General features: G+C 37.1%; 1 protein-coding gene across 1 annotated transcript in view; it reads right to left on the minus strand.

Annotated features, from left to right (window-relative positions):
* The window catches only part of LOC139739399 (uncharacterized), a 257,483-nt gene that overhangs the window by 153,788 nt on the left and 91,112 nt on the right, over nucleotides 1–12,583 (minus strand). The window contains exons 10-11 of the mRNA XM_071650020.1: nucleotides 11,082–11,186; nucleotides 6,533–6,612 (exon numbers count right to left, since the gene is read on the minus strand). Of these exons, the coding sequence (XP_071506121.1) occupies nucleotides 6,533–6,612; nucleotides 11,082–11,186 (185 nt within the window). The remainder of the gene's footprint in view (nucleotides 1–6,532; nucleotides 6,613–11,081; nucleotides 11,187–12,583) is intronic.

Here is a 12,583-nt window from a genome sequence, read left to right on the forward strand (position 1 = left end):
GCCCATAGCAAAACAAGGGGAACAAGCAATACATTCGACCAATCTTCTCTCGACTCTTTCTTGCCCGATTGATTTGAAGGTCCTACCGCTCATTTGAAAAGACAAACAAACATAATGGGGGGGGGGCATATAAACAGACAAAATAGCATCACAACGATGAAAACATGAAGTGACCTTTTTTAGACGAAAAAAAAACCGAACTGCAAACTCAGCACAGTGTCACATATTTGTCATCAAGAAATTTGTATAATCAAGGTATTCACGAATAAATTTTACACCATGTTTAACTGGGCTTTAAACACAGAGCAAGATTGGACAAACAGAACAGTATGGTTTTCATTACAATCAGACCTTACAAAAAAAGAAAAGATTAATGCCACTTTTAAATCAACCTGTTGACGACTAGTCCCAAGTATTCACGGCTGGGGTAAGTGGAAAATGCTTATTATAGGAAAACCAATCTGTCTTCAATGGGCAAACACATTTTCACAAGATGGTGACACTTGTGGTAAAAATCATTATGTCAATAAGAGTTAGAGGTTGGAGTTCCTATATCCTCAAACAATTACACAACTTAAATGACACTTTTGCGTGTCAAATTATGCGAGAGTTGTAAGATATTGATACTATCATCCTATCTATGTAGCTACTTTGAATGTCATTGTTCAGTGACTGTACACGAAACACTGAAATTTCATACCTTTCACATTTCATGTCCAATTTGATGAAACTTTTACTATTCTACTTGTCCAACTTCATAATCTATCACAGTGAACATTGTGTTCACTTGCTCCTTAGAGGAAATAGGATAAGAAATCTGAACATTTTTTGATTGCTTATTGACAATGTGCAAGGCAGTAGAGTATGTCATTATAGTAGCTGCGCAATATAAATGTCCTTTATTATAATTGACACCTGACTGTATAAAGTTTTTTGTTTAAAACAAAGGGAAGGCATATACCATTTTTCTTTTTCTTTTTTGAATTAGAATATCCACGACGAAGAAGCTTTGAAGATACACTAAGTTATCTTCCTTTTCTTTTACTGATCATGTATCTGTATTTTGGGGTTATCAAAATGTGATTGTTTTATAAACACTTTGGTTTAGCTAAGCAGTTGCATATTTTTTCCTCTGTAATATCTCCTGTATAAATGTGTACTATTTGTTGCAGTTTTGTTTAGTTAACAACACACTGGCTATTACATCATTGCACTACAATACATGTATATGACAATAAGGATGATTAGTTACACGAAATCAATTGTGGTGTGTAACTTTGTCAATTCCCCCGAGGGTATGAATGGCAGATATCTTGACAAGTACAATATATCACCATGATGAACGATGATAAAAGCTCATTTATAGACCCACAGAATACCCCTACCCTTTTTCAAGCAAATACTCCCACATGTTGCTATAAATAACAGTCCCCGAGTCTCCCACGCAAATGACAGTTAAAGAAGACTCTTCCTATATCTCAGCAAAACAAGCTTTTGAAATCATGTTCCTTTGGCACTTGCTGAACAGCAGGGGTGGGGAAAAAGAAAGAAAATAGGGAGAAAAAAAAAAAGGAATTAGCAGTCAGTATATTGTTAGCCCTTCTACAAAACACTGGCGCATGACAACAAGTGGAAATGCCATCTTCATTTGAATTTTTGTCGCCACCCACGCTTTTCTCGGAGGTTGCCCAGCCTGGCAGCGTTGGCGGCGGAGGGTGGGTATGACACGCTCCCACTAACAGTGACTGTAAGCAAACACCATTGTTGTCATTTCAGCTCTTCCTTATTTTTCCCCTCATCTTGGCCCGCCGCTGTAAACTAAGCACGTATAATATAGAATAATCACTTGCTGCAAGCATTTCTTTCTACATTTCTTTTTATGGTAAGTTCGCCTCCTTCCTCTATTCGGTTTTTTTTTTTTATCTTCTTTCTCTATCTCTCACATACTTAAATTCGCATGTAGGACACATGTACATTGTACCTTGAATGCCAAAATGGATTGTTGTTCTATTTTTGAAACTCTTCATAAATGAATGCGCTCTATCAAATCAAGAATGACTCTGCCGTGGCCCAACAGATTAAAATCGAAGTGCCGCAGAATTTTTTTTTTTGCGAAAGGGGGGGGGGGGAGAAGATACAGAAAAGGGGGAATGACAGTTGGAGAATGATGAAGATTGTAGGGATGGGTTTGAGAATTTTTGTTTTTCCCTGTAAAAAGAAACTCTAATAAATGCAATCAAAAAAATACCATACAAATATGTGAGACATCTCTTTTTTCATATAGGAGTATATCAAGTCCCTCAAATTTGTATATATACACACAGATAGATTTTGAAAAAAAACAATATGCCACCTAATAAAACAGACAGGCTTAAACACTGACATGAGAGGCCTCGATCACCTGAAACAACATGGTAGAGACAAACTCATTCTTCAATGCCCTTTCCTCCACCTCCCCTCCCCCCCCCCCCCCCCCCCCCCCCCCCCGGAATTTTTCTAGGGCAGTTTGGGCATGGTGCCCCCTCTAACCTTCTCTCCCTAGAAGTTCACGCTCAAGTGAACGCCATTGATTTCCCTTCACACCCAATCAATAGGGAAAATAGGACCATTTCCTCTTTGACATGACGTCATTTGTGCCAATGATAACAGCGAGTATGCGAGAGGCAGGGCGGGGCGCCTTGTCAATGCTTTTCTCCCCCTATTTGCCTCCTGCAACGTCTGTCAGTTTTGACCTTGTTCCTCTTTTCTTTTTTTCTTTTTTTTCTATTCCCGTTGGCGTGTTGGTACTGGTGGAACACATCCCTGAATCACAAGATCATCAGCCAAAAAAAAAAAAAAGAGAGAGAGAGAGATCTTTAGAATCCAAATCAACCAAGCTTTTCTAGGACTCTTGGTTTTTCATGCAGAAATCACTTACTCTTAATTTCAGGCTTCAGTAAACACATACGTCTGCCCCATGAATAAAACACAAGCTTGTTTTCTGAAAATTTCTGATATAAAATATGGTGTTTTGTTTTTTTCAATCATTACCGATATAAACAGGGAAGGGATAGGGAGCTAATTAAAAAAAAAAAGGCATTCACTGGTAATCTCCATATGACAATATCAACCCACTTTCGGATAGAGAAGAGAAGCAATGTAATCACATGGTATTTTCTAAAACAGTTTGCTCGGGTCCACCAAGATTAGAATAGCGACTAGAGCACATAGTCTACAAACGTGTCATCACGTCTTTATACCCTTGTACAGAAAAAAAAAAACAACAACAACAACTAACAAACCCTCAGCTGAAATACCAAGGTCCACACTTCTCTGGAATTAATGTCTTAAACGAAACGATTCTGAAGAGGTTTTGTTGAAGAAAAGGTTAAATTTCACGGCAATCACGTGGTACTGACAAGACAATTTTGGCAAACAGCCATGTCAAAATGAAGGAAAATATATGTTGGTACGGTACCAATGCATTTTTCTTTCATTATTTGTTTTCATTTCATTTGTTTCTGCATGGCATATATTCATAAATCAATTGAGAATACTTGTCAATTAACTCATCATTTATTGTGGCTGACTTTGCACATTAAAAGGATATATAAAACCACTGTGACAAAACACAGAGAAATAAAAAGAAAATCAAAATACCGTGCAGCAGGGTCCCAAATAAGAAAAGCGTAACGTTCGGGGCGTCATTATTTCATTAATTACCCACAGCATGAGGCATTGAACTCATCAAATGCAATACATGCAATGGTCCACATTTGCAGCAATCTGTGATGTTTTCATTCCAATGTCAAAATGTTGTCATGCAATGCATACTCCTTAGAGCTATGCAAATTCTTTGCCTTGCTTTTCCACATCCACCCACCCACTCCATCCATCCCCCACCTTGAAAAACAAACAAAAAACAAACAAACAAACATCTAACTACAACAACCCTTACAGCTGCTTGCACTGCTGAAGAGTCTGCATAAAAAAATCTGCAAGAATCTACAAAATCATTTACACATGGCATGCTGAGAGCATGCACACATGCAACTGCACATTGTGTGAATTGTGTCTGTTACCTGAAAAATTATTTAAAAGCAGTACAATGCATGATGCATCCATTTCAAGAAACTGTCACCACATACATGAATATATCTGCATTCTCGTTACCACCAAGTTCTGATAATGTACAAGGATGTTCCGTGACCCTCTAAAAAGTACTATTTGAACAAGGAAAAATGAGTCAAACTAAATGCTTGCTTATGATTGTCACCTTTCATCTCTTGAAAGATAAAATATTGTTAAAATTATCTAATACTGTCACAACACAAACCGCCATCCTAGCTATGGGCACAATGTTCTTTCCAAATATCACTTGTGAAAGCTCTCTATGATTTCTCTGAATTCTTGAAAAACGTCACACCCAAACACTTGGGTCTTATTTGCAGGAACCTTCATTCCGTGAGAATATAAAAACTGCATTACACAATACAGCTCTGGAAAGGTGACCCGCCCCAACCAATCTACGATTGTAAGAAGTCTGTGAGCAATAATCTCATGCAGCTTCAATACTACTACTTTCAGTAAAAATCAAAGTTTGTGGTGTGCAGTATTTTACTAGACACGGAGCAACTTCCGTTGGCATGCTGTATCATACACAGACAAGATTTCATCATGATTTATCTCTTCTCACAAGGCAAGAATCAGACACATGGTTTAAGAGATTTAAGGCATCACAAACATTTAGCATTCCCCATTGCCAGTCCTGCTGGCATCATGCTCATTCAACTGTTGCTATACCTCACCCTTTAACTAGGGGACTGGTACCATCTTTGTAATCGCTCTACAAGAGTGGCAGAAAAGGGTGGTTTAAAGGAACAATCCACACTATTCACACATCCAAGAAGACTTTCATTAGAACAATGAAGTGAAATACACGGAAAAACTTCACTAAAATTGATAAGAGTTTTGGTGTCAGGACTTTAAAGTTTGCTTTGAATGTGCAAAATAGTAATAATCAAAGTAAAAAATCAAATTTTCAAATTCGACAAGACGATCCGTTATAATTTCAAAATGATCTCATTGCTTATGTACACAAACATATTCTCAAATGATTTAGCGACTTTGACCCCTTCTCTTTTAATAACCCTTGACAAAGTCATCAATGCTTAATTGTTGTATCTCCAGAAGAATAGGATATGATTGACATCAACGACTTCTGACATCTATGTAAAATCAGAAGGGGATCTGTGAGGTCTACTAAGAATCCAAGTGTGAAACAATTACGTCACAAAGGATGCAAAGTGGTTGTCACGTAAATTAAGCATGTGCATTTATTCCATTTGCCATGGCTTCAGACAAAAAAGGTACAGGATTGTCTCAGCAGTCAGTGTCTGCCACTCTATCAAATCATTATAAGCAAGTCAAAATTAATGTCAACTTGAACACAGGGCTGAATCTTCACTTTCATAATTTGTCAACAGCATCAGCAGACAGTAGCAACCTTTCTAGACACAATCGCGTGTGTCTAGAAGGATTATCAATGGGGATGGGAGAGATAACAGAGATACAAAGACCTGCAAATAGCAAGGGCAGGCAGACCTTTCTTGGCTGAAAGGTTTGATGGAGGCTAGCTGACCTCAAACCGGTCACGCAACAAGCCGTTGCAATGAGAAGAAAATGCAGTCTACACAATATGCCAATATTATGTATGGTCTTCTAAGACAAAAAAAAAGAACATTTTGTTTCATGACAGGAAATAGGATTAAGCTCCATTAATGGGTTTTTCACCTCTTTTTCTCAACTGCAAAATTTTCACAATTAAACATCAAATATAAAGGTGAATTCTCTCAAGACAAGGAAAATATAAAAATACACACTTAATCATGATTTCATGATCCACAAGAGAGTAAATTGCATTCGCAGCTCGATAGCAGTATATGATTCAATACTATTGCTAGGGCATGTTTTGATCATCACGTACCAGTAACGTTCTACCTACAAGTACCCACTTATAAACTGAGAGGGCACTTCAAGACTAAAAGTCATGTGCACCGACTTTTATCATTTTACATTTTTCATCTCAAAATACTCCAAAATGACTCATTGTCCTGGCATTTTTTCTTGGTAGAGCATTTTGACATAATTATATTGCAAACAAATTCCAAATGGTGAAAGGTGAACTTTGAGCCCTTCTTAGAACTATGTTTTAGCTTTAAAGCATATTCCAGTCGTCTTTACATAAAAATGTGAAATTCCTGATTTTTTGTTTTTGTTTTTGTTTTTTGCAATGAAGACCATCAACAGAATACTCTGAAAGCATCAATTCAAGATGTAGTACAGACAGAGCAGGCTTCTTTGCTGAAGACTGTGATAATGTTTGCATCATTTCCCCTACTATCTTTTCATTTCAGCTACAGACATACAATCAAATTGCATTATCATACACGCATAGGCTTAATGGCATCACTGGTGTGCAGGTAGGTAAATAGATTTTGTTTGATTTTAACCTTTGGTATAAATTCTTCGGGAAAATATAAGACTGACATACCTGTGATATGCGAATCCTGTTTTCTCGTCTCAAGGCCTGGACATGGTTGTTTATTGTCTTTATTTGCTGAATGCTGTCCTCTGCAGAATCAAAGATAAAAAATGCAAAAGAATTCATTGACAGAAAAATGTCACATGAAATTGTGATATTCACCACAAAAAAAAAAAACCTACTGTCAGCATGACAAGTGCAAAACATCATAATCTATTATAATTGACAATTGCACAACCACAATGTTAATCAGCCCAGTGTGACACTCAATAAAGTCATAATTGTTGTTCTTCTAAGAAAGAAAAGAAAGTCATTATTCTGTACTACTAGCTGGATATGAGAAGTCTGTGTGATTAATATGTCTCCCATGCCACTTTAGACAATAGAGTTACAATCTACCTTAGATAACTCACTAGAAGAAAAAAACAAATGGGCACAAGCTCAATTTCCTAGTGCAGTAGAACCTCTCTTTACATCCCTACGACAGCATCCAGCCATCGACAGACTGATTCAATCTCTGCTCATTCTCATTTGGCAACATCAAAGAGGTGCACGGAACACTCCACCTTCGCAATACCACCACCTAGCAATGTGATAGCATGCGTGGAGACGCACCATTCCGCTCATGTGGTCGGTCCGACGCCTTAATCCGAGAGCGTCGGAATGAACAGCGCCGCTCCAAATCAATCGGGACATAACTCGGTCAAACCAAGGAGACTGCAATCTCCTCGCTGAATAATATTGCCTTTACAAATCTGTTTTTTGTCCCTGAGCGAATTCACGAAATACAAAAAAAAAAAAAGCATGGGTGCACAAATGAGATGGCATATGCTTACCCCCTCAGATAATATGATTTTTGTGATGTAGAGCTTTGCTTTTATAGCCGGCAATTGGAAGACATCGCATCATAAAAGATTTCTAGCTTCATTTGTCAAACTATGCAAGATTCAACTACACTTTGTACCTTATATACCACAAATATTTCACTTACAACTCATTTTAGAATTCTGTACAACTACGGTTCAAAGGAGGTTTATCACATTGAAAGCAATGGCTCACCATTATACATTTCTGTTCTTTACCGTAATTACTATTTTCAAAACCTCATACTGAAGTGGATATTAAGGTAGGATCTATAAAATGGTGCATGTCACTCTGATACAAAGATTACAATTTTTTGCATGAAATGTGTATCCAGATCCAACAAAGGTAACAAATATTGTTCATGTTATCTTTCACCACACATATTGTAACAACTTCATCTGTTGTCCTCAACTTTCACTGATATTGATAGCACTGTGCACAAACAACCTTGAACTCGGAGCACAGACAAATTGTAAACAAAGAATACTTGAAACAGAATACAAAAAGGCTAGAAGAAATGTGGGAAAATATAGTGTATATGATATGAACAAAGTAAAAAGATCTTTCTTGATGTGCACACACAAAAACATGCTTCAATGGTAATATACAATCTTCTGTATCACCATCTTTCCGCTAAATGCACATTTCCTTCTCAACAAACATCTGTATCACCTTGATATTGTTTAAGTTTTAAGATTTTCAGAAATTTGGATGCATACTGTCATAAATACAAATACCTGTACCACCTCGACATTGTTCAAATTCTAACAATTTGATAAATTCAGATGCATATTGTGATATATATTTTATAACTAAAACTTAGTAGAGTGTTCAGTGCATGTCTCTGCATGACTTGTCACTTTCGTGCATATTTTTGAAACAACTGAACTTCCCCAGAATTTGTAAAAATCTGTAATCGAATACAAGACTGAACAAAATGGAGAATTCTACGAACTCGAGCAAGTAACAGACTGAAGACTTGTTTACCCTAGACTTGATGAGTACAATATCAATACAAACAAAATGGGAAAAGACACACACACATACAAACACATAGAAATATAGACTATTCTATCTTAAAAAGTGCCTTCTTCATACAAACTGACATTTCTGCCTTAAAAAAATCCAGTCAGCTTTCACTTTTCACAAGATTCCTGGAATTTACACTGAAGAAGCTCGTACCAAGTCAACGACAAGATATTACAGTATGATTCCACATCCCAGTCACCAAAAAAAGAGAGAGAGAGAATGAGTAAGAAAGAGAATGTCTTCCATATTCTACCCCCTGGCTGGTGATCCCAGGATCTCTGCATAAAAGCATTTATCAATCAGCCACAGCGCACGGCCCAGAACTGATTACTCAAAATCTTTTCCTCATCAAACCTGCCATAATTCACACTGCTCCGTTATCATCTCTGATATATGGCTGGTATACGTGAAAGTGCCCCTCAATTATCAAACGATTCTCACTAATGTCAGAACACTATGTCACATTTAGCAAATAAGATTGCTCCTTTGTTGTTACTTTCTCGAACAGTTAGCAATCTATTTATTCTACAAATCTATTTGGCACGTAACGTAACATATGTGAATCAATTATGTTTATTTCTGAAGTGCCTGCATTCTTGTAGTACAGTCACTGGCAAAAAAAAACCAAACACACAAAACAGAACAAAACAAAAAACAAAACAATATATGTATAGAGAGAGATAAATAGACATATACATGTACATATACATGTACATATACATACTTTTATATTCTTTTTAACTAGATTGTATTAAAATTTTGATGAATGAAAACGTGAGATGACAAACATTACCAAGTGCAGAATCATTGCATGAAGGAGAATCAAAGTGTGCTCTTTCCTGAAAGTATCTCCATACTCATTTTTAAGATCATTGTAAAGAACTATCATTTACACTAAATGTGATTATCATACTTTTGTATTACCATTGTTAATGTTACTACTATCATTACATTTCCAGCACAACCATCACCACTACAACCATCACCATCACTAAAACAAGTCCTGTAATGGGAGCAACACAGTGCATGTGGTTTACAGAAAATATACAGATGTTTTTTTGTTTTTTTTTTCAAACAACTCTCAGGCCATTCTCCACTGAAGCACTGATATTTCCCTATGACAATCTGGTTCACCAAACACACAAATATGGATGGAATGATACTGATTCAAAGACTTTGGTTGCTTGCTACACATAAACATAAAGAGAGTACATACACATTTAGATGGCCATACTCAATTCATCCACACATGCACTATGCAACAGCTCCATCACACATTGACGTGAGAAAATTATCTGGTGCACAAAATGCCCATGGACAATATCCCACCAGCCTTGTCTAAGCAAAGTACTGGCTGCTTCCAACTTGTTTTAATGGACTTTTGCCAGAGTTGAAATATTGATCACCTAAGTAAAATACACAGCACATATCATCTTAAGTCTAATATTTCTCTGGCTTTATAAGCAGAAATGAAAATCATCTTGAATATCCTCATCTTTCTTTCTCTTACAAGTCTGTGTCTCCATGTCTTATTTTTGCATCTTTTTCCCTTCTCTCTAGAACTGTACCACCGCTGTGTAGCAACATCTTTGAGACTGCAAAACATGTGTCATTTTCAATCGCACATATTTAAAATGTATTTCTAATTATGTTTAAACTGCTTCCTGATTATCCAGACACAAGGGCTTGAATCTTCCACCAGATGACAAACCGCCAACAACTTTCCCTACAACAGCTGCTTCGAAGGATCCACGGCCGGTCGATCAAACACATGGCTACCAGTACACATGGGTCTGCACTACAAAGGGTGCATGCTGGGTGCATACTGGAACCAGTCACGTGCACTCGACACGTGCAAGGCTTGTTCTTCGGACTCTTAAAAAGGTCACGCCAAGCTCTGCCTTCTCAAAAATGTTGAAGTATCAACAAATGATCTACATAATTTGTGGTTTATTTATGTCATCATGGGTTTTTTTTAATACTTTGATGGCACTAATCATATCCTGTTCATTTTACACGGCATCACAAGCATCTTTTCTCGGTAGAATGAGCACTAGTGTACTATTACTATCATTAACTTTTTATCGTAGATCTTTAATTAAAGCGATCAAATTGTGCAGAACACTATGGCAGACACAGAACTGAGCAAGATTTGATTTGACTAAACCTCTGGGCCAAGAAAGGTCCAACCTGCCATCAGAAAAGTATTGGAGTGACCAAAAAACAAAAACAAACAAAAAACACAAAACACAAAACAAAACAAAACAAAACAAAAGGATTATCATTATCTCCAATATTTCTTCCATGTACCCCTTTCTATTTCAGGGTATCAACCAAGCCCTACTCTTCCATAATCATAATCTGTCTCCCTAACTTCTCCTCATTTTCTCTACCTATCTACACATATTTCAATGTCTACCTTTCTACAGTATCTACTGTATCTACCTAACTATCTATCTATCTATCTTTCTATCTATCCATCTATCTATCTATCCATCTATCTAACATCTATGCATCTATCTACCTATTTGTACCATTGTATCTAATGTATCTATGCGTCTATCTACCTGTCTTTGTATCTATCTATCTAGCTAGCTATCTGTCTATATCCAATCTCTCTTCTAATCTTCTCCACATATCTTCCACTCCATCAACTCCTTCTCACCTAGGACTGGCTCCAATGTTCCTCTGTATTCCCGGCAACGAACGAAGTCCTCCTCCTCCTCCTCGTTCTCATCCTCCGAGCTGGAGCTGTCGCTCAGACCTTGATCTGTGATGGCCATCGGTCGGGTTCAAAATAACACAGCAAACATTGGCATCAGCAAAAAGCTATCAAGACCCCAATGCTTTTGACGTGGAAGTGCCCTTTCCAGTTCTGACATCATGTAAAGGAACATGCCATCTCACAATCATAACATTTAAAATAGCCCCATTAGGATTTTGTTTGTCCTACAGAATTTGAAGCTGAATTATTTTGTTAAAGCACATTATCATGATCTGCAATAGGAATGTACACATGGCAAGAATGACTGCATTACTAAAAATCATTTGATGAAATTTTATTAAAAGAATCAAACTTCTCATGGACTTACATTCCAATTCAATTACAGATGAACGTAAAAAATTAATAGATTAGGGAACCAGCTCTCTTTGAATTTCTTTTTTCTTTAATTAATGATTACCCTTGCTAATTAATATAAAATGAATCTGCTTGACAAAACATTCCATCAACGGTGCTTTTGATATAGATTACACTTTCAAATCATACCGCAAAACAAGATAACAAAAATGGAATGAAAAAAAAAAATAGAATGCACTCAACAACAACAAAATTTGAACATACCAAAACTCAAGTTTGCATTTTCGCAGACATTATCTCCAAGTCTGGCAGTGAAATATAAACATGTTCTTGGATAGATTCATTCGACTATTTTGTGTCATCCAGTCAAATACTTGTTATCTCCTGGCACGAAATACTCTCAAAACACACAAAGTATAGCACCTCACAAAGTGCCTCACTGACACTCCCATTAGTAGCGTCTATTCCCACTATCATCCCCCGACATCGCACGAAAATCTTGCCCATCACACACATCCAAAATCCCTACACAGAGCTGGGGATTTGGCAGCTCTCCTCTTCCGGTGATGGGCGACTTAATTACCCCGCTTTGCTACGCTCTTCTCGACATGTCAAGGTCACCATCTGCCTCCACTCCCATCAGTCTGACCTCTTGATCTTTTAAAAGTACCTGCTTTTCCCTTTTCTATCTTTTCGCTTATAAATTTGTTAATTCTTTTCGTCAAAGACTAACGGAAGGGAACTATGGGACATCTGAAAGATTTGCTACTGGATGCAGTATTGATATACATATGTGGGTTTGGTTTTTCTTCCGTATTAGAGTGAAGAAGTCCATTAACCACAGTTGACACTGCCGATTCAATAGCTGTTGCTGATTGAAGGTTGTGTAGCTCCCTCTAGTGATGAAATTGCACACATTGACCTGAATATGACTTCAACCCATTCTACTATTTTACATTACAAATGTCATTGAAAAAACATTTATTCTTCAAAAGTGAATTTGTTGATTCCAGCCAGTGTAAAACAGCATGGCCAAGTAGTCCAATACCCTACCAGTCACTGGTTGATATTTAGGATGTATTTATGCA

Source organism: Diadema antillarum, unplaced genomic scaffold (assembly GCF_040938485.1).
Source record: "Diadema antillarum isolate AM-2024a unplaced genomic scaffold, OU_Dant_1.0 seq00000798_RagTag, whole genome shotgun sequence".
Classification (NCBI taxonomy): domain Eukaryota; kingdom Metazoa; phylum Echinodermata; class Echinoidea; order Diadematoida; family Diadematidae; genus Diadema; species Diadema antillarum.